The sequence below is a fragment of the Hippocampus guttulatus genome, chromosome 10, assembly GCF_054856545.1.
Source record: "Hippocampus guttulatus isolate MCC_2025c chromosome 10, RoL_Hgut_1.0, whole genome shotgun sequence".
Taxonomy (NCBI): domain Eukaryota; kingdom Metazoa; phylum Chordata; class Actinopteri; order Syngnathiformes; family Syngnathidae; genus Hippocampus; species Hippocampus guttulatus.
The window spans coordinates 2,378,509-2,400,469 of record NC_141270.1 but is presented as its reverse complement, the minus strand read 5'-3'; the positions used below and the strand labels follow the sequence as shown (position 1 = coordinate 2,400,469).

Here is a 21,961-nt window from a genome sequence, read left to right as displayed (position 1 = left end):
CATAGTGTAGGAACGTCTCTTTTCGATTTGGCGAGTCGAGAGTATTTAGGGGTAGGACGCATGATAATCGGGACTGAAAATTGCGTCATAGTGGTGTTCATAAAAGTAGCAACTTTAATTACAATATTTACATTAAATATCTTGTTAATAAGTCAAGGTAAGGTCATCGATTGTATGAATGGTGAAATTTGCACATCGCTCTCATTAATTACCCTCAACATCTTTTTCCCCACAGGGATTCAATAACACTGTAGCAAGCAATGGATTTTCTCCAGAGGAGAGTGGTACAGGAGGACGCAGTCCAGTACAAACTCTTTTTGACGCAGACGGCCGGTTCTACGGTACAACACACCGAGGAACAGCTCTCGCGTCTTGTGGAGGAGATCCTTGCAAAAATAGCGCCTCTGTCCATGCAGTACATCTGGCAGAATGAGCCTTTTAACATCAAGTATTGTCCTGAGAAAGGTAGAAGTGTGATCCACTCATGGCTTCGAGTCCACACTGCAAGCTAATGATATACTCCACTGTTCTATTTAGCGGGTGTTCCGGCTCATATCGGTGGTGTCACCCAGTTCGGCGACAACGTGGAGGATGAGTGGTTTATTGTTTACCTTCTGAAACAAATTACAGAGGCTTTTCCTGCACTTGCTGCACGGTGGGGAAACACATTTTCTATCATTTTACCTCTTAGCCTATTCCTGTGCTGTTTTAAGTGAGCTACTTATCTTTTTGAATTATTATACTTATTTTCTGGCAGAGTTGAGGACACCGATGGTGAATTTCTTCTAATTGAAGCAGCAGATCATCTCCCTAAATGGTTGGATCCGGACACCAGTGAGAACAGGGTGAGTGTTTGGGACGAGGTGCATTCAAGAACAATAGGTATAATGCACATGCAGATACCCCAGTGCAGATACTTTACGGCTATGATTCCCATGCTCTGACTCGTAAAAATGTTGCGATACGACGACATTCGAAAGCGGCCTAACATATAACATTTCCACTCATTGTTTTATTTTTGTCAGATATTCATCTACCGTGGCGCGTTGCATCTCCTGCCCTGCCCTTCGCGTTCCATTCCGACGGGGATCCCGAAGGATGTGGTACCGAGTGTTCAGCAAGCTCTTGCGCTACTCTCCGCACAGCCAGAAACTTGTCGGGCAAGCCCCAAGATTACTTCGGCCCTGGATAAGCGGCTGGATGGGTGAGAGGACACAAACGTCTCGTCTGTTCTAAATCAACCTCTGTTATTTTGTTTTATCTGCTCAGGCTAAAAGTGTACATATATTGGATTAGTAACAATTCATGCAGGTCAGGTGACTTTAGCTCCTCTCGATGTAGGTGCTTAGATTGTCGCAAGCGTCATGCTCGTATACAAGAGCAGCAGATTGTGTCCTTCACAGAGGAGACACCAAAATGAGACACAGCTGGCTGTGTTGTTTGGAGATCATTTAGATAATGAATAAAGGCATCAGAGAAGGATCAGCTCGATAAATGGAGTACACACATACAACAATCGGGCTGAATTTGAGCCGTCAAAGGCCCGATTATTGGATGTCTGTGCTGAGCAATTATCCTGTGGTGCGGAGTGTGTTAATAGGGATTTTAGCTCCTCCCCTGATCTGCTTGGAAAACGCTCGAGGCACACAATCGCATGAATTTAAATCTCAAAATCACTTAACACACACCACAACACAAGATAATCATGCCTATACTGTCTTGGATGAGAAAAGGGTGGAGGAGGGGGGACTAATTGACAGCTCATATTGTAAATTTACCATTTATTCATGTGTAGGTATCCAGCGAAGATTGGAGCCAGCCAGCACCGTGCCCACTGCTTCGTACCGGCGGGCGTGGCTATGGTTTTGGCGCAGCGGCCCGACTTGGTGGCCCCCGCCGTGTCCGCCTTTTACCTGCGCGACCCCGTCGACCTCCAGGCATGCCGCAATTTCAAGAACTTTCCTCCTGACACGCGGGTCTTAACCTCGGTAACGCAAATACCCCCACGTGATTTCACAGCGGTACCTGCCGGCCGTTGACATCGAGATGCCGCGTCTTCTTTCAGGTGACGTTCACTCGGTGCTTGTATGCTCAGCTGCTGCAGCAGCAGTTTGTTCCGGACAGGCGGAGCGGCTTCACCATGCCCGCGCGCTCGGACCCCCGATACAAAGCGCACGAGCTTGGCATGAAGCTGGTGAGACAATATCGTTAATACAGCACGTGGATATTGTATGACGGCTCGTTGATTTTTACCGGCGACAACTGTTAACCACTGTGCCTGTTTTTTGTGTCTGTGTGTGCGCGTTACCGTCTCTGCGTCCCAGGCTCATGGCTTTGAGATCTTGTGCGCCAAGTGCAGGCTGCCACTTTCGGACGGCGACTCCTCGGTCAGTTGCAACCCTCAGTGGAAAGGCTTCCTGCAAAGTCTGAAGAGCAACGGTTACTTCCGGGTCGGTCTGGCTTTTTGAACGCCTTACACAGACGCAGCGATCAGCCCGTGAAGATATTGATGCTCTCGTGTTCAAAACGCAGGAAGAGATGGAGGGTTCGGCACGTTTCAGGCAGCTCAAGACATCGGCGGAAAACTTCTTTCAACAGTCGGTCGCCTCAAAATCCTGGTGAGAACTTTTAATGTGTGTGTGTGTGTGTGTATATGTGTGGGTTTTTTTCTAATACATGTTCCCAAAATGCCAATGTATCGAACTCAAAAGTTAAATATAACTGAACTTTACTGAGCCACTACTTGTCCTCGGGAATTTTCCTAAATAAGACCAAATCAGAAACGAGTTCCGCTGACAGATTGGCGATGATGAATTATACAGCTTTTGTTTTTCTAAATGCGGGTGGCCCGCTGCAAAGTTTTACGGACAGTTTCAAGATTGGCCTCAAGAACGCTCCCTCAATCCACATGCTACGCGACATGTAAAAATATTTCTCCTGTAATTGACCTAAAGTGTCAGGTGTTAGAAAAGCTCGAAATTTGATCTCGAAGTGACATGTCTTGCAGTGATACGTCTCCAGGGGAGGAGGTTCTTCAACTGCTGAGTTCCTGTGGTCCCATCGACGTGGAGGAGTTGAGGAAGCGAGAGGCAGAGCTCCCACAAGAGGACAGTAAGTGCAACGCAAAACGGTGTCCACTCAGCCAATGGCCAGTCTGGCTGTCGTTATTATGGCGCAGCTGGGGCGGGGCCACCAAGCGAGTGGCTTCTACTTCGGATGTCAAGAATATGTTTCTTCATGGTCATCTTTAGGTGACAACTGGTTGAATGTCACCGCCCAGGATTTGGAGCGCATGCTTGAGGAAAGGTCCGGGTACGGACCGAAGCCCACAACTGCCAAATGCCCTGAGCCTACCGAGACGGAAGCTGCCGGGAGCACAGAGACGGAGAACAGAAACGAAGAAGAGGAGGCCGGTTACAGTCTGGTGGGGGTCAGCCAGAAGATGACGCGGTTCCTCAATGCCAAGTCATCGTACTTGGGGGCCGAATTGCCATGGTGAGGACCCCCCCCCCCCCCCCCCCCCCGTCAGCTCTGATTGGAAGCTTTGTGAATGATGGGCTCCCTCTAGTGGTACACCAGGTATAACTGCCCAAGAACAGTTCGTTGTACTTTTAAGTTCAAAACTTTTGCATGAACTTTTTCAAAATTGTTTGTTCTTGCACAGTTATTTTGGAGCAGTTATTTAACTGAATAAAGCTTCTCACATTAGTTCATTGCATGCTATTAGATATTCTCTTATTGTCTTTTCTTGCAGGAACCATTCATGCAATAATCCTTTTGCCTACGACATGCCCACCCTCATAAAAGAAATGGAACGGATACTGGGTATGTTGATGCTTTTTTTGAAACGTCCTCTTCACTTTACTTGAATCTTCTTTTTTTTTCTCCCCCCCAGTCACAAGTGAGGAAGAAACGCTCGATTCGGATGATCTTTGTGAAGATGAATGGGATGGAGTTGAGGACGAGGAGGAGGAAGATGAAGACATAGAAGAGGGCCCCTCAGGTCATGCGGAGATGGATGGGATGGAAGCTTTGGATACTCTTAAAGGATACATGGACCAGATGGACCGGGAGTTGATGAACACGCATATCGGGCAGAGCTTTAATCAGGCGGTAAGAACAAGGATGGATGGGTACAGTGACTGTATTTTTCAAAGGTCCCATCTCTCCTTATTGTACAGATGCTATATTAGACATATAAGTGTGTAAAATGAGAAACCCAAAGAGAAGTAGATAGAAAGTTGCAGAGGTAACCGCGCAAAGCAACGCAAATGAAAACCTCTCGTCCTCTCCGCAGACGTCTGCGTCCGCCCAAGCGCATGCCACAGAGGGCCTCCCGAGCTCAGCCGCATCGGCCGAGGATGCGGAGGAGCTCCGGCCTCTAGACGTGGACCTCCACCTGGTCACCAACCTTGTGGAATCCCTCAGCTGCCAGGAAGGGCTGGCCGGACCCGCCTCCAACCTACTCCAGAGTCTGGGGGTACACCTCCCCCCAAACTCGGACCGCTCGTAGCGGGCTGCGAGTCCTTCAGTGAGGAAACTGTCCTTTCTCAACGTGAAAAGAAGAATCAAGATTTTCAGCCTCTCTCGATCCACACCTTCATTGATTCGATAATATGTGAAATGCATCCAAGTAGGAATCAATACACCGTTCAGAGGTTGACTTTTTCATTGAAGAATGTGTTGAAATTACTGTAGATACATTTGGTATGCAGTGACGCAATAAATATTTTTGCAACAAAAGTGCCTTGGCATTCAATCGGTGATAGTGGTCGTACAAAGACGTGTAAGGAGTCAGACAATAACCTCACTGACCGATGTAATAAATATTAAATAATCTTGGAAAAACATGCCAGTCTAAGGCCAGAGCAGCTGCGCGAAGGGCTGCGCCAGTTCCCTGGCCGAATGTAACAGCGCCGCAGCCAGCGGCGAGATGCACAGCGCCGACATGACCGCCGCAAAATCGAGGAGCATCCCCAGCAGCAGGATGGCCAACAGGTAACCGTGGAAGAGCAGGCTGCGCCAGCTGGCCCGGCTCAGCGCCACCAGGGGGCCGTCTGGATGCAGCGTCCACAGCAGGCCCAGCAGCCAGCATTGATTCACCTGCAAAGTGTAGTAGATGTCCAAAGCGGACGACTGGTCGCCGGCGGGCAGGCGGCGGCGTTCAGCCTGGGACACTTTAGACAGCCAAGTCAGGGAGAGGCCGAGGAGGATGACGGCCAGAGGCGCGTACATGTACTCAAGAGGCTCCACGACTGATAGACCGCGCCAGGCTGCAAGAGGGAACCAAAAAGCCCGTCTTGTATTAACTCATTCACTCCCAAAGACGTTTTTAAACGTCTTTTCAGACTTGTTCTAGAATTGGCTGGTACTGAATGAGTTAAGCACCTGACTGAGTGCAAGTAGCTTCACAGAAAATAACTGTGATAGAAAGTAGTCCACCTTGTCGATTAATTATGACAAACGTGGATGTCACATCTTCAGTTAAGCGTACATCTGTGTTTTTGAATGTGGGACGGGAGTACCCAGAGAAAGCAAAATCCCCTCGATTTGAACCCAGAACCTTTTGCGGTTAGAATGAGGATAACATTGAGGGCGGACGCAGCCTGCTGCAAAAAGTGAAATTCCATAAATAATTGATCGATTTAAAATGAATTTTGAATTATGTATACGCAAAGCTTAAAATGGAGAGGATGATAAACATCAACGCCATGCATCTAACATGTCCACAGTCATGAGCCCACGTTACATAAGCGGCTGTATTCGGCAAAGTTAATCAACACAAACAAACCACCTTCACATGCTATCCATCAAACGAGCTTCATTAGCACGACAGCAGAAACTGACGTGGCATCTACACACCGGAAAGCAAATTTGATCTCTTAAGTCCATTTAACTCATTCACTACCAGCCAATTCTGGACCAAGTCTGAAAAGACGTTTAAAAACGTCTTTGGGAGTGAATGAGTTAATACCAGAAAATGCATTTTGATACTTAAATACAGCAAATGTCGGATACTTTACTCAAATGTTAAGAACATTAAAATCTTCTTCGTTTTCTGTACGGTTGAGACAATGAAATTACCTGTGAAGACCAGAGACGACCCGGTCAGAATGGCCACAAGGACACAGGTGTGGCCAGAGGGTGGCGCTGACACCTTTAGCGCAAAGCTCAGGCCCACCGTGACGAGAGACAGCGGCCGAAGGGCAAGCGGGAAGAGGCCCGCGTAGGAGCTGCTGGCCTCGCCCCACATGACGAGCACGGCGTGGACGCTGCTGCAGATGGAAGGCACCAAGAGACGCTCCGCCAGTGGACGACTGTACCGCCTCAGTGGCGCCACCCCCAGGACGTGGAGGAGATTGAAGAAGAACACTGACACCAGGACCTGGAAAGAAAAAAAAAACAGTCCAATTCCAAAGTCATCCTGAAAAAAAAGGTGTCATGGTCATGCTCATTTCTGCGCAGCACCACACCGAGAACGTTTTGGTTCCCTTTAGCTTAATTAAAGGAGCACAATCGATCTGCACAGATGGGCTGTTTAATGGAGCACCGAAAGCATATATGGGAAACAGGCAGATGGCGTGTCGAAAACTGACGTTTGAACTTTAACAATCACAATCTCAGCGGGAGTGTGAAGCGCATTACAAGGTCGCCGTGAAACTTTAGTTTGGAACAGAAATGTAATTTACGACATATCTCAGATCGAAATGTAGACTCTCAATCAAGCGAAGTCCTGTTTCATGGAAACGAACGACCGGCTAACAAACCCGAGTACAGCAACAAACATTTGGAAAGTCTCACTCGACAGTACACATTGAACTTCACAAAATGTACAGCGATAAGATAATTAAACAGAATATGAATAATTGGTTATGCATCATGATATGATGTGTATAATATTTTCCCTTTATTATCAATTCTTAGCATTCCTTCATGAAGAGCCAGACGAACACGCTCCAAAATGACACACCACCATTTGTATTCATGCTTGTTCACACTTCAACCTTGAGGCCGGCATTCGTGCTTCTGAATGCCGCATGGTTTGTTTGCCTACATACCTTCCACAGTTACTTCTCACCCGCCTTCACGGCTCAAGGTTCGGTGATTGTCCTTCACAGAACTCACTCATTTGCATCAAACCTTGGTCGGCCTTTCACTCGCATGCAAAGACTTTGAAGTATTCCCGTACACACGCGGGCCCAACCTTGCCCATTGGGGCAGCAAATCATTCACCCTCATTCAACAGCCGCCATCAACATGTACAGTATCGCGTTAACACCGCCTCGCACAAACACTTTGTAGGACGGCGCCGGTCACCGACCTGGCCAAAGCAGATGGCCGCCACGTACGGGTAGTGGTACTGGGGGAGGAAGATGCCGGCTACAAACCAGCGGAGCTTGTCGGCTGAGCCGTGCAGGAAGACGAGCGCCGCGTAGAGGGTGGGCACCAGGGGCTTCAGGGCATGGTTGGAGGAAAGGGATCGCCAACTGCTCCATTTTCCGCAACACACACTAACGAACGCAGCAGATATGAGAAGGGTTGGTACACTTTCAGAAAAAGGAGGACTATAGGAGTCCGTTTTTGTACTCCAAGGTCCAAATTTTTTGTGATGTCCCCTACAGGGTTCATAATTGAACCCCTTGCTATGTACGTATAAGTACTGTTAATAGTTCGGGAATGTATAGAAATGCCCCAAACTGGCAAAGAGAAGGCTCCATTTCTCCGAGTTAGCCATTTTGGATTTAGTGGCATGTAAAGCGAGGCGTTGTTTAACCGTCCTATTTATTCCATTCGAAACGGGAGGCACACAAAAAGATGGAACAATCAGATGAGACAAACGCAGTTTGACTCACCATCTGGCGGCCCTCCTGAAGTCGCATTTCATTTCACTTGCAGACGCTGACAGTGGAAATGACAAATACACCAGGAAATGCTGGGATGAGGCCTTTTCACGGGACGGAACGTGCCTCCCTTGTGACATGGTCTGCTGCTTCTTTCACCTCGTCACTCGTGCGTTTGAATTGTCCCGATGGACTTTGGTCCAGCTTTGTTTGTCCCCCCCCCCCTCATTAAATAAACACGTGTGAATAGCCATTCATTAAGTTTCCGCTTTAAAGTGATGGCAAAGAGAAAGTGAGACCCTCTATGGATTATGTCTGGTATGTGTTTAATGACACATTTTTAAACACAGATAAGGCGAAGGCAAATCTGTTCGCTCGCTCAATGCCATTATAGATTTTTTTTTTCCCCTCTGACTTCACCGTTGTACAAGTTATGCGGGAGCGTAAAACAAATGGTGGTTTCTCTCGGCTTTCGGACACCCGTTTGTGACATTCACATGCCCCTCCCCTTCCTGCGCCTGCTAATGGATGCCGAGGAAGATCTACGTAAAGCAAACAGGGTAGAAAACCACTCCTGTGCAGAGGTGGGCACCATGATACCCAACCTTTGAATCATCCAACCCTTGCCCTCCGAATCCGTGTCGTGGCTGAGCCAGAGCCTATCCCAGCTGACTTGGAGAGAGACAGGCTACACCCAGTACACCCAGTGGTCGCCAGTCCATCTCAGGGCACACTCTCAAGACACTTGCGCCAAAAGTAAACCAAATTGGGTCCACAATAGAGCATTAACAGTTTTTTCTTAACTCATTCACTCAGAAAGACGTTTTTAAACGTCTTTTCAGACTTGGCTGGTACTGAATGAGTTAAGGGTATTAAGTTGCATTATGCACTTTTTGGGGTTATTTATTTGACCTCAAATATGAATAAATTACAGAATGAAAAAAAAAAGAATGAAATAAAAGTACAAAAAAATTACTACAATTTTAGGGTAGTCTTGTACAAAACAAACACCTTTTTTGATTACAACACCCCGATTTTGGGTGTGTTTTTTTGTGAGTTATTCATTTGACCCAAAAAGTCGGGTCAAATTTAGAATTTAGAATTTTGGGTGATTTTTGCCCCGACTGTTTTGAGAGCACGTATGGCATAAGATGCATTCACACTCAGATTCACCCATCTTAAAGTCTTCAAAGAACGGAAGGCTGACATGGCCAAACATGAGGTTTGGCCATTTTTATTTTTGTGAGAGAGGCTGGGCACACCCTGGCCTGGTCGCCAGCCAGGCACCGGTGGCTCATTAGACAAAGAACCATTCATACGTAAGCCCAGAATCTTTAATGAAGCCACCATGCATGTTTTTGGGCCGTGCGAAGAAGCCGCAAGTACCTGGAGAAAAAAAGCACGCCACTCAACACAGAAGCACCTGAGGTGAGATTCAAACCCAGAACTTCTTGACTGTGATTGAGGCAAAGGTGTTAACCACAAAACACAAAATCCACTGTGCTACTGAACTAAAATGACTTCTGTGAATAGCCTAATGAATAACTCACCAAAATTACTGTAATGTTTAGGTGGGGCAGTCCTGCTATGTTTTATTGCATCCAAAATAGACAGCAAAGTCACGCTCACAGTTTAGTCTCTCTTGTGCGCACAGACGCGCACGCGCTTAACTCCACCCTGTTGAACCTTTGAAGGAATTCCCTCCCACCAGACACGTTTTACTTTGCAGGGAATTTTCTGGAATGTGGGTGAAATAGGAAGTCTGTATTTCCAAACGGTGCCCCCCGCCCGACCCCAAAAAAGAATATAGAGTTGCAAAGTACGCAAAAACATCCAAGTCAAATTTGGAACATGTGGCACGGTGCAGTTCCTCCACTATTTCAAAAACCCAAAGTAGTACTGTACTACTCATCTGTCGCCGCATGACACCTCCCCTGAAAATTCGTAACGACGCCCCCCTTGCAAAAACTAAGGAGGCTGGGGAGCATGTGAGAGTCTGCACGTAGTCCTTTTAGGTCTTGGCTTGTCCAGCCACAAAAAGCAGCAGTAGATGTCCAAGTGAGTCGAGACATTTCGTCAGAGAGGACCACCGACACCACGCTCGACCTACCCCATCTCCCTACGCACTTCATCAACGAGCCTACCGAACACTGGGACACTTTTTTTCTACACCCACGATGCATTTTGTCAGGTAACTACTATCACTGATGAGAATATACACGACTGTCACACTAGTTTGTTGACCAATGCCAATTGCATACTTTCACTGTGCAGCTCTACGTGCTTTTAAGCTAGGTTACGCTAGCTAGCAAGTGTTAAAACTTGTTCTACTTTTTTTTTTAAATACACGAGGTGCTTTTGAAAGACAAAACCATTGCAGGTAAATGACAAAGATTTTGTGGCGTGTCAGTGCATACATAATGTGGTAACCTTGACAACGTGGAATGCGACGGTCATTGAATTTCTCGTGCTACATTGTGTGCTACTTTTAGATTTTCTAAACACGATTCAGAAAGTCGGTACGCATTTTCTTTGTCAGTACGCACGTCTTAAACTGCCATTTGAAGTTACGTAGCCGAGTCATTTATATCTTCGTCTCATGTTGAGCTCGAATGCTAGCTGATGCTAAAAGCTAACGCTCGTCTTATTACGGCTTCCTCGCAAAGGAAGCAAAACTGGCGTGGGGACTGAAAGTACGTAGTCAGTTTCAAAGCCAACCGTTGGTTTTAATGCTTTTTTGTTGAAGTGTGACACTCGCAATCGATCATGTTTATCCGACAAGGCTCCCAGCCTCTCCGGCGGGGAGGGGCGAAGACGTGGCAGTCCGCTTCCATTCACTCTCAATGAGAGGTTAGCCCAAAGAGACGCTGGGGGGGGGGGCACTTTTTTTCTTCTCAATAAACTCGCTTTAGCTTAGAGTCACAAAGTCCATGAAGATCTGGAGAAATAATATTTCATTATTTGATGAGACAAGTACTCCACCGTGCCTTTTTTTTTTTCAATGATGAAAACTTTTTTTCTTCTCAATAAACTCGCTTTAGCTTAGAGTCACAAAGTCCATGAAGATCTGGAGAAATAATATTTCATTATTTGATGAGACAAGTACTCCACCGTGCCTTTTTTTTTCAATGATGAAAACACACCAAAAATGTATTGATTTTAGTCATTATTCAATGCTGTTGCTGTCCCTCTGCCCAACGAACAAGGAAAATTGAAAACCAAGAACAAAGGAAGACGGAATCAGTTCCAAAGTCAAGACCAACTAGAGTGTAGCATACTTTTACAAGTGCAGAGATAAGATAAGAAATTACCCCGTTCCGCTTGCTGGGGCCACAAAACTAAGACTCAAAATCGGAACTTTGTTTCGTTTTTCTGGAGCTAACATTCAAAGATCGAGACGTTGAACAACGGAATGATGACCATACATACAAGTACATAGATGAAAGTGAATCAAATTCACGTTTGGTCTGTCGAGTACATCATTTTGAGATTCACGTTTCCTTGCTTTTTGTCCTCAAGCTTCTCTCTCGTATTTGCAATGGCAGTTATCAAAACGCATTCCTAATCGTTATTCCCAAATGATGTGACGATTCTCAACCACGCTTACTTGCTCACGTGAAAGAATAGTCACCAAATTTGTACACAATTGTCAGTCAAAATACACTCCCTTTATTGTGCATTACAGTGGTTCGCGTGTCTGCCTCACAGTTTTGAGGTTTAGGGTTTGAACCTCTGCCACGGCTTTTTCTAAAAAAAAAACGCAAAACTATTGTCACGGCGGTGGTAACGGGTGAAACGGGTTGTAAATTGCTTCGTGCGTTTCCTTCGAGGTATAAAAAGCATGCGGCTCTGTTTTGATTTTTTGCCCCGCTGCTGACCTAAATCGCAAAGCCACATGAGGTTTTATTTTCTCTGGCAGCATGTCCATCTGGCAGAACCTGTTTGAACCTGCATCTTGTCTTGCTTTCCAGAATAATCTTCAGAGTATTCTGAGAGTGTCCTTACATCAAGTTCCAAAGTCTGTATTTATGTGTTTTGATCCCAAATTATGTGCTGTTAACTACAGTTTTCCCTTTTCCACAAACAGTGGCAAGGTGTGACTGGTTGAGATCATTTCCTCATCGTTGGTTATGCTTATTTTGCAGTGGGTCACATGCAGTCAGTCTTGGCTACCATTGGCCAAGTGGTCAACTGCAGGAAATCCCAGACCCGACATGTTGAGAGTCAAGTCAGGCATTCAATTTCACACCTCCAGGAAATTTGGCAGTCACCCCACATGCCTGGCCTTTTATGATTTCTTCGAAGCAGCTACCTGTTTAGGCTTGGCCAAAGTAAAATCGGAGTCACACAGCTTTGATCACTCAGCTGCAGAATACAAGGCTTTTTTTTTTTTTTTTAACATTCAATTCTTTTTTCAACTGATTTTTAAAAAATGGGGTACATGTACACCGACAGTTGGCCTTCTTCAACTTCTGTGTTTTGTTTCCCATGCGATCAAAGTCACCAAAGGCCAAATTATCGAATGTCTCTAAAAAAAAATCATGGCTATAAGGATTATCGTTTGAGATTTTTTTTCTCTCCGATCTACTTGGGACTGAAAATTGTAAACCTGTTCAATATTGACAATGGCGAATCGTTATGCGTCTGGTCAACACTGTGTTGATCCATATTACAGTGGGGTCGGGAACAAAAAAGAGCCATTTGAACTCGTTTCATGAACAAAACTACGCGAGCCACAAACTGTTTGGACATCTAAAATGAAGATAGTTTCTCTTTGTATTCCTGCCGCAGACACCCGTTGAAGCGGGTGGCCTGTTTGAACCGATATGCATTTCATGTACCCCCGCCCCCACAACCTTAAGTCAGAAATAGCTGTTCCGCATTTGTAGTTTTATTTCAGATATACTGTGTTCCTACGATCCATCATAAATTCAGAGAGAGGTAAAATACAGTAATATTCACAACTTGTTTCTTCACGTCACACACGGTAGACGCACCTGCCGGAACAGCGAGGCCGAGGCCTTCAGAATGTCACGGTGAACATTTTGCATCGAAATCTATCCGGAATTTGAAAAATTGAGCACGTCACAACCTGCCCCAGAGAGGAACTGATTCTTAAAGACACATCGTATCACACTTGATGCGGGGGGGGAAAAAACGCACTCCCGGCCTTCCTGCCTGGTCCAATGACCAATAACATAATGATGTGCTTGTTTTGGAGACTGCAGAAGATGTGCCGTGTGTTCTAGTGGGAGCTTGGAAAGAGCAGAATCCCTCGGCTGGGAGCGATGACACCTCAGCCGGAATGATTCTTTTTGTTCATGTCTTATTTGAATCCATCTCGCCATAGGAAGCTGCTGCCATGTTGGTGTTTCCTGTTGCTGAGCTGTCAGCCGTCGCTGTCAGCGCACGACTTTTTCACCTCAATCGGTAAAAGGTCTCATTTTTCGAACATCGCATGCCACTCACGACAATGACGCGTGTCGATTTCGTACCCACGTTCCACAGGCCAAATGACGGATCTGTTGTTCACGGAGAAAGACCTCGTCACATCCCTCAAGGACTACATCCAAGCTGAGGAGAACAAATTGGAGCGGGTCAAAAAGTCAGTGTGTCGACGACCCCGACGCAGCGTCTTGGCATGAAGCTAACTTGGCGTTCTTTGGCAGGTGGGCAGATAAACTGGAATCTTTGTCGGCCACGGCCACACAAGACCCCGAGGGCTTCCTGGGGCACCCGGTCAATGCCTTTAAGCTGATGAAGAGGCTCAACACCGAGTGGGGGGATCTGGAGAGTCTCGTCCTCAGCGACACCACCGATGGTTCGTAAATAAAAACACTGATCTCACTGCTTAGCTAGCTTTCATGTGCAAGATCATTTCCCGTCTGTCCTATCAGGTTTTATTTCCAACCTGACCATCCAGAGGCGGTACTTCCCGACGGATGACGACCAGACTGGCGCGGCCAAAGCTCTCCTCCGATTACAAGACACATACAAACTGGATGCCAACACCATCTCCACAGGAAACCTACCTGGTACGTTACCCACATCGGTGAAGTCGTATTGCGGGCAAACGACATGCATAAAAGAGACATATTATGCTTTTTTTTTTCTTTTTTTTTTTTACCCCCGCCACAGTTTAAAACCCTTCATAGGTCTTCTCAATTAGGGCCTGCCCAATTAATGAGTTGAAATTAGCTTTTTTTAGATTTTCAAAAATTGTCCAATGCCTTTTTTTTTGGTATTTTTGGGGTAATTTTTCCAGATTTTTTTAAACACACCAACACAACATAAGACAAAAATAAAGGCATTCAAACATTTCTTCCCCACAAGAAATATCAGGGGGGGGGGAAAATCGGCCGATTTTTGCTTTCTCTCTATCGTAAAAGGAAACAAATGCTGATGAACAAAGGGATGAAAAAATGTTATTTTATTCATTCATTCATTTTCCGAACCGCTTTTATCCTCACTAGGGTCGCGGGGGATGCTGGAGCCTATCCCAGCCGCCTTCGGGCAGTAGGCGGGGGACACCCTGAACCAGTTGCCAGCCAATTGCAGGGCACACAGAAACGAACAACCATTCGCGCTCACACCCACACCTAGGGACAATTTGGAGTGTTCAATCAGCCTGCCACGCATGTTTTTGGAATGTGGGAGGAAACCGGAGGACCCGGAGAAAACCCACGCAAGCACGGGGAGAACATGCAAACTCCACACAGGGAGGCCGCAGCTGGAATCGAACCTGGTACCTCTGCACTGTGAAGTCGACGTGCTAACCACTCGACTACCGGGCCGCCCAAAATGTTATTTTAGTCCTTATGTATTATGTATTTATTTATATGTTTTTATTACTTGGTTGCCGAAATTGTATTCTGCCAAATATCGGAATCAGCAACGGCCTAAAAAAACCAAAACATAACGCCCACCTTAAAAAGGTTTAAAAACAAAGTGCTACTTTAATATAAATGAAGCTCCTCAACTCACCATAATTCCTTGGCAACAAGATGCTACAAAATAGTGACAAAGCAATATTTTTACAGCTTTTTCGAAGCACTAAAACACCGAAGAGGTGACTGTAATACAAATACATCATGTTCTTTGTCGATACTGTATGTCCCTCTTTTATATTGATGTTGATATCACCGTGTGCACATCAGGGGCGAAGCACAAGACTCTCATGACGGCAGAGGACTGTCACGAGCTGGGAAAGATTGCCTACACGGATGTCGACTACTACCACACGGAGCTGTGGATGGCGCAGGCCCTGAAACAGCTCGACGACGGTGAAGAGTCCACTGTGGATAAGGTCACCGTGCTGGACTATCTCAGTTATGCCATCTACCAGCAAGGGGAGTTGGAGCGCGCCCTGGGGTACACCAAGAGACTCCTTGAACTCGGTTAGTCCCTGTACCAAAATGTCAGTTGAACAAAAATGGATGCAGACTAGATTTTTGTTTGTCAGGATGCTATCATATTCTGCGCCAAAAAGTCACAGACGCCAGATGGTTGGCCTCATTTTAGAAAAATGCTCCTCGGTTCTTATCGCAGAGTATAATTATAGCAGAGTTTAAGATGTCTTTGTTTGATAGCAGTTGCAGTTGGTTTCCTTTTTTTTTTTTTGCCCACAACATTCAGACCCAGAACATCAGCGAGCCAAAGGCAACGTGAAGTACTTTGAGTTCCAGCTGGAGAAGCAGAGAAAGGCGAAAAAAGAGGACGCGGCCACTGAGAAGGAGCCCGAGAAGAAAGAGACACCCGTCACCAAGAAGCAGAAGCAGAAGAAGGACAGGAAAAACTTCACTCTGATGCCTGAGAGGAAGAAGTACGAAATGCTGTGTCGCGGGGAAGGCATCAAAATGGTGAGCAGCGCTTTTGGATGACAAAAAATATCGTCGTTTTCTAAGGACATCTTTAGTTCTGAACTCCTCGGTTGCGTTTGTTTTCCATCACGCTAGACTCCCCGTAGGGAAAGCCGACTGTTCTGCCGTTACTATGACAACAATCGCAACCCCTTCTATGTGCTGGGACCGGTCAAGCAGCAGGATGAGTGGGACAGCCCCTACTTAGTCCGCTTCCTCAACATCATCTCTGACAAAGAAATTGCCAAGGTCAAAGAGCTGGCAAAGCCGAGGGTAAGTCGTCTCATCTTTGTCTCGAAAGTGTGGTGGTTTTATTGTCAGTGTTTTGATGCCGCATACTGGTTTGGATTGGATCGGATCCAACTTTATTGTAGTTCGAAAAACTGGTTTGGTTGTATCGAAATGTCACACTTGAAACTGAAGATTCTGGCCTGTGCAATCATGTATACAGTTCAAAAGCGAATTGACCCAAATTAAAACCAAAAGACCTTTTACTGCCGAATGAAATATTTTTTGTCAACGAGGGGGTGAGGGGTTGGCTTGGGATGCCACCCACCTTGATTTGCATGCCACTGCAATTAACCTTGGGAGGAAAAAAGTCACTGAGTTGAGTCACTTAGTTGAGTCACTTAGTCGTGAAACTCATCCTTGTTTGTGTCTGTATGTTTGTATTATACTGCCACCTAGTGGCTAAGGTGTGCACCCAAGAATGAAACGCAGTAACCCCCGCTCGTGTGTGGGTCGAAAAATTCACGGTCCCACGATTTTGCTCTTTTTGTCCGGTTAACCACGCTATTTGGTCTCACCCTTGTTTGTATTGAATGTAATTCCTTTGTTGAACACTAGATGGCGGAGCACTTACTTAGTTTGCTATGATGTCAATTTGAAAGAACAGCAAGTATTTCGGCACGGCCCAGTTGTTGAAAATGATTGAATGTCATCCACTCTCATCCTGCTTTTTACACCTACAAAAAATGATTGGCTCTAGGTGCTTTTTAAATGCACATCTTTGAGTGTGATTTTTATACTCAGTATATCGTGACATGTTAAGTTTCCACGTTGGGGTGAGGGTAAAGGGGGCGGGGGGATTTGTTTACTTTCAACACAGAGGCATTGGTACTCTGTAACACTCTGTCGAATATTTTGGTGTTATCCGTTGCTCCTGCTCTTGTGTGTTTTGTCTTATTTCAAAACGTGTGTTTAAAAACCTTCAACGAAAGTGACTCAAAACCTGTCGAGGCACTTCTGTATTTGCGTACACGCAATTAGAAAGCCAGAGTTACATAACATGGCTCCTTTAAAACCAGGCCCAAAGCAAAGTAGCCTGTGCTCAAGTATATCTCTCCTGTGTCTGGTAGAGCGGGGCACAGTTCGTCAAACAAACACACAAACACACACACACACACACATGCGCATGTGTGTGGTAAACCCTCTGCCTGGCTTCACAGCTGCGCAGGGCTACCATCTCCAACCCCACCACGGGAGTGCTGGAGACTGCGTCGTACAGGATCAGTAAAAGGTAAGTTTTATCCAGGGTTTGCCCAAACCAGACGGGGGAGTCCTAATGGAGGAAGCGGCATTCCTCCTCTTCCCCTCATTCCCCGCTCCCCCTGCTATAGTTGATATTAACATAGTTGCTTTTTCATGCACCTGGAGCTGTTTCAGAGACAAAATGGATGTTCAGTGGAAATTGCAAGTCATACCTCATGAAACATGCTCTCTTTTTAAGCAGTTAACATTGACACATCTAGTGACTGTTTCTGCTTTTCTCTTTCTCTCCCTCCTTCCTCCTTCCTCGTCTCTGACTGTCCGCTGGTGTCTTGCTTCTCTTTCTGTCCCCCCACCCCCTCCCCCCTCCTATCCATCTTGCGGCGGGAACACCCGTAGTTAAGGCGAGCCACGGTGCATGACCCCCAAACTGGGAAGCTCACTACAGCCCAATACAGAGTCTCCAAGAGGTAAGGGGGGGAACGGGTCAAGCAAACTCTTCTTGCGGACCCTTCGCAGTTTGGTTCCAAATGGGAAACATGTCACTGTCGCTTATCTGGAACGATTACATTGTCACAACTCTCCTCTCAGGCTGCTCCTATTTGTGGCATTGCAGAGTTGCAATCGTTTTGGCCAATGAGATTATTTTATTTTATTTTTTTTTCGGCGATAATATCCAAGGCCGAGCGCAGAATGAATATTTCCTCTGTCGTACTTGTGCTCAATGAATCTCTACTCTGCTGCATTCTTTCATGTGCTCGTCACAGCTGCTGCAGTTCTGCTACGCTTCCGCAGCCTCCATATCAGCAATCGAAAGGCTGGAGAGACATAAATGAATAGATAGCGAAAGCAAAGGCAATTCAACATGGTATAAATTTGCTGCCTGTATATCGTCGTGTCCATTATTGAAAAAGCTAAATCATGTGGAGTGATTTTCGACTCATGACACAATTTCTTGTGACTGTTTTTCCACATGAAAAATCTCTTAGTTGTGGAAATGACTCAAAGCAGCCTGCCAATTTTGACAATTTAAAAAAAAAAAAAAAAAAAGAGTGGAAATGATGTGCAAGTGCAAAGTTTCACAACTTGCCCGTCTTATTTCCACACGCAAGGAATGCGGAGCGGAATGTAAATCTGACCTCTTGATGAGCTCTTGACTGTGCAAGACGCACGAGGGAACCTTTTGGTCGGCCCGTGTTGACTTCCAAAGTATGACGCAAATACTAATGGAGGAGATACAAATGCCTTTGTTTTGAAATTATTTCGATTGATGACATCCTGCCTCAGCCCTGAACCAAAAATTCCACTGAGCAGTTCACAAAAATCAACCCCCCCGCCCACCACCTCGAACCCTGAGCTGATTGGAGATTCTGAATCTTGGGCCTTTTTTTCCCCCCCTTGAGCTTCCTTCTCTGTGCCCCCATTTTTTTTCTTTTAGATTGTGCTTTACGTTTCCTTCAGCATGACACCTCTCACCGCTAGCTTGTTCCTAATTTTGTTTTCTGCTGCCCGCAATCGCTTCCATGCTGGGAATTCTTCTTCTTTCTCAACCGGCCCTGCTCTGTTCCAGCGCTTGGCTCACAGGCTATGAAGATCCCGTCATTGAAAAAATTAACCAGAGGATCGAGGATCTCACCGGCTTGGAAATGGATACAGCAGAAGAGCTGCAGGTAACATTCGCTTTTTTTTTTGGAGAGTTTCTACTAAGCAGTGGAAATTCCCAAATTAAAAAAAAAAAGTAATGCTTATGCACTATTTCACTTCACAGGTTGCAAACTATGGTGTTGGCGGTCAGTACGAGCCTCACTTTGACTTCGGAAGGGTATGTCCACACACGCACGCATTCACTTGGACGTCAGGATGTGTTTTAACTCCGGGAATCTAAACCTGCCGATCATTGTTTTCGCCGCAGAAAGATGAGCCCGATGCCTTCAAAGAGCTCGGAACGGGCAACCGCATAGCAACGTGGCTCTTCTACGTGAGTCTTGATTCTCATTCCCCGCCTCATGCATCATATATTTTTTTATGAACAACTGAGGAGTGATGGAGAAAAAAAATGAGAACTGAATTGGAGTCTTCCCTTCTTGTTGTAGATGAGTGATGTTGCAGCAGGGGGCGCCACAGTATTCCCTGATGTCGGAGCGTCGATTCGACCCCAAAAGGTGACCATTACCGTATGACTGACTGAATATCGAGCGCACATAAGCAAGCGTGTGTTATTGTTTTACCCTTTTGTGAAATCGAATAAATAGATTGAAGTGTCAGAGGGCAGCAAGGCCTTGACTGCTTGCTGGTGTTAATAATATCAGGAGCTCTGGGCTTCAGTTGCGATCTAAATTGTAAGATTTGTTCCGCGGTATTGTTTTCATTTATAGCCAACAGTTCATTTCTTTCAATTCAATTCAGTCCACTTTTATAACAAAGAATCAATACATGAGCTAAATTACAAGAAGAAGCGAAGGTTTAAAATCATCTTGACTGCACTGCTTCCAGTGACGGGACATAGATGTTCGATTCATCGGTCCAATCAGATTTTAGCCTCGCTGTTGCCATGTGAAGCAAAACTGCCAAGTGCCTTCACATTTAGAATCAGTGGTACTTGCCTATGTCACTTAATCAATAATAATAATGGGACACATTTGCCCCCAAAATGGCCAGTGAGCCAGCCCACGATAGTGTCATTATTTTTCTGTCCTCTGATTGGTTGGTTTGAGAAAGCCAAATTCGATGGGGTGGACTAGGGTCAAATTAGGCCCGATTATCAGTTATGTGTGTCGTTTGTGGCCAATGTTTTTATTTTATTTTATTATTTTTTGTCTCCAGGGTTCTGCAGTGTTCTGGTACAATCTCTTTCCCAATGGGGAGGGCGACTACAGCACGCGACATGCTGCTTGTCCTGTTTTGGTGGGCAACAAATGGGGTGAGTTTCTCAACGTGAATTCCTACAAAGCCGCGTGAATGAATACGAGTAAAAATGTGTTTGTTTCCTCTTTCCCCTCCCGCTCTTTAGTATCAAACAAATGGATTCATGAACGAGGCCAAGAGTGGCGGCGACCATGTGGTCTAAATGAGACTGATTGATTGAAGCAAAAACAACTCCCACCCCTCCTCGGCCCAGAGCACCCTGCTGCCGATCACAGATGACACTACATGGATGCTTGGGGGTCCATATGGCACACATTCCCCAAGCTCCAACACTCCCTTTATTTCCCAGCTCAAGAGATTGTTTGGAATCAGGACGGCGTCGGCGTCGCTGCGATAGATAGCTCCCGGATTGCCACACTGTGACCTGCAGCTATGCTATCCTTCTGTAGCAGGAAACCCCTATACCCCCACCCCATTTCACCCCTCCACCACTCCTGTCAGTTGGCATTCTTCAGAAGCCTGACTCATTCACTCCTTCACACACCTTCTCGCGAGTTTACACAATTTTATTGCACGACAATTTGCAAAGCGAGCGCCGCTAGCTCACAGCGCGCTATGCGCAAGTTGCTCTTCTCTTCAGGTCGTGGGGACATCATGAAAAAAAGAATAGATTTTTGTCATGGATGTCGAAGTGATGAAAAGCAGTTTTAAAATAATAGCTCTTAATCAGCACAGTTGAAAGATGTGGTTAGCACATTTGACTCACAGTTCTGAGGTTTTGGGTTTGAATCTGTGATGTGGAGCTTTCATGTTCTCGAGCGCATTTTTCGGGTTTTCTCCAGGTACTTCTTTCCACATCTGATAAAAAAATATATTTAAAAAAAACACGCATTGAAGATTCTAAATTGACCAAAGGTGTGAATGGTTGATTATCTATTATGTGTGTCAGAAAGGTTTTAGGACTTGTGTTTCAAACAAACTACAGGTTAACTACAATCAACCAGCATGTCGACAATTTTGTTTTTCTGAGATACAAAGTCCACTTCAGACCACCGCTGCTAAATGGCGGCAGCGCACTAAACTGGTTTGCAAACTCCCCCACAGAATAACAAGGAAGGTCAATCGATTCGGTCCAGTTGTTTTGAGCTCACATTGTCCGTTTGCAGATTATGTGAAGAGCAAGTGTTGCCACTGTGTGTTTTAATACAGTACAAGGACATTGTTCGGGGTGCTGGGGTGGGGAAAGGTGGTTTGAGATACAAGCGTGGTCATGTAACGATTTGAACTCATGTCTCAAGGCACCCTATTCCAGTGGAACCCCGCATAGTTCAGCAGCTGGGGTTCACCTCGTCGTGGATTTTTTTTTTTCAATTTTGGATCAAAGTCCCTTTTTTGTGGAGATTTATTATTGGTAGTTTTGACAGTGGGGTTTTCATGTTTTTCAATGCAGCTATAATGACAATTATCCGATGTTCGCAATTCGCGTGCCGTCCTGGTCCCATGAAGGTCCACTGTATAACTTTGTGATACCAGTCCTGGAACTTTTCTGGCACACCCATGTCGATGAAAAATGGAGATGGATGAACATAGCCACTTGAACACACATCCAACATAAAATCAAGCGTTTGATGTCCAATTCAAACACGCTCCCGGTGGTTAGCCTTTTTTTAAATATTGGGTTTTGCGAGGAAACAATCATTTTATTTATACGACCCAAACCATTTTTTGTGTTGATGTTATGGCAGTCCTCATTAATTATAGTTTGTAAGACATTAAAAGTTGTTTGTATGAAGTTTGTTCATGTCTTTTTCTTGACGTGCGCGTGCATACTAGAGCGCGCGCGCGACCTCGACGTGAAGGAACGCGTGGCTCACGTGACCACGCCCCTACGAACAATAACCGGCCGCT

General features: G+C 45.7%; 3 protein-coding genes across 5 annotated transcripts; 2 read left to right on the top strand and 1 right to left on the bottom strand.

Annotated features, from left to right (window-relative positions):
• Nucleotides 1-46: 46 nt before the first annotated feature.
• Nucleotides 47-4,743, top strand: ecd (ecdysoneless homolog (Drosophila)). The gene is made up of 14 exons (XM_086122741.1): nucleotides 47-157; nucleotides 236-465; nucleotides 538-655; nucleotides 758-845; nucleotides 1,026-1,204; nucleotides 1,796-1,988; nucleotides 2,066-2,194; nucleotides 2,325-2,450; nucleotides 2,533-2,618; nucleotides 3,008-3,111; nucleotides 3,252-3,495; nucleotides 3,755-3,825; nucleotides 3,896-4,113; nucleotides 4,298-4,743. Exons 2-14 carry the CDS (start codon nucleotides 261-263, stop codon nucleotides 4,511-4,513), a joined length of 1,977 nt encoding a protein of 658 aa, XP_085978867.1. The 5' UTR covers nucleotides 47-157; nucleotides 236-260; the 3' UTR covers nucleotides 4,514-4,743.
• Nucleotides 4,081-8,050, bottom strand: LOC147198885 (uncharacterized). The gene is made up of 4 exons (XM_086122742.1): nucleotides 7,854-8,050; nucleotides 7,322-7,511; nucleotides 6,085-6,385; nucleotides 4,081-5,273 (listed from the first exon to the last, which is right to left on the bottom strand). Exons 1-4 carry the CDS (start codon nucleotides 7,979-7,981, stop codon nucleotides 4,858-4,860), a joined length of 1,035 nt encoding a protein of 344 aa, XP_085978868.1. The 5' UTR covers nucleotides 7,982-8,050; the 3' UTR covers nucleotides 4,081-4,857.
• A 1,726-nt stretch (nucleotides 8,051-9,776) lies between these two features.
• p4ha1b (prolyl 4-hydroxylase, alpha polypeptide I b) lies at nucleotides 9,777-21,845 on the top strand. 3 transcript variants are annotated; one of them, XM_086122092.1, is made up of 16 exons: nucleotides 9,777-10,032; nucleotides 13,192-13,271; nucleotides 13,350-13,446; nucleotides 13,511-13,662; nucleotides 13,739-13,876; nucleotides 14,999-15,238; nucleotides 15,477-15,700; nucleotides 15,797-15,973; nucleotides 17,149-17,219; nucleotides 17,593-17,658; nucleotides 18,759-18,858; nucleotides 18,957-19,010; nucleotides 19,101-19,166; nucleotides 19,282-19,350; nucleotides 20,012-20,108; nucleotides 20,199-21,845. In XM_086122092.1, the coding sequence occupies exons 1-16, from the start codon at nucleotides 10,019-10,021 to the stop codon at nucleotides 20,267-20,269; spliced, it is 1,716 nt and encodes a 571-aa protein (XP_085978218.1). In that variant the 5' UTR covers nucleotides 9,777-10,018; the 3' UTR covers nucleotides 20,270-21,845. The 3 variants fall into 3 exon arrangements, with proteins under 3 accessions (XP_085978218.1, XP_085978217.1, XP_085978214.1); XM_086122091.1 differs by lacking the exon at nucleotides 17,149-17,219 and having other exon boundaries at nucleotides 17,588-17,658; XM_086122088.1 differs by lacking the exon at nucleotides 17,593-17,658 and having other exon boundaries at nucleotides 9,779-10,032.
• The last annotated feature ends 116 nt before the right edge of the window (nucleotides 21,846-21,961 follow it).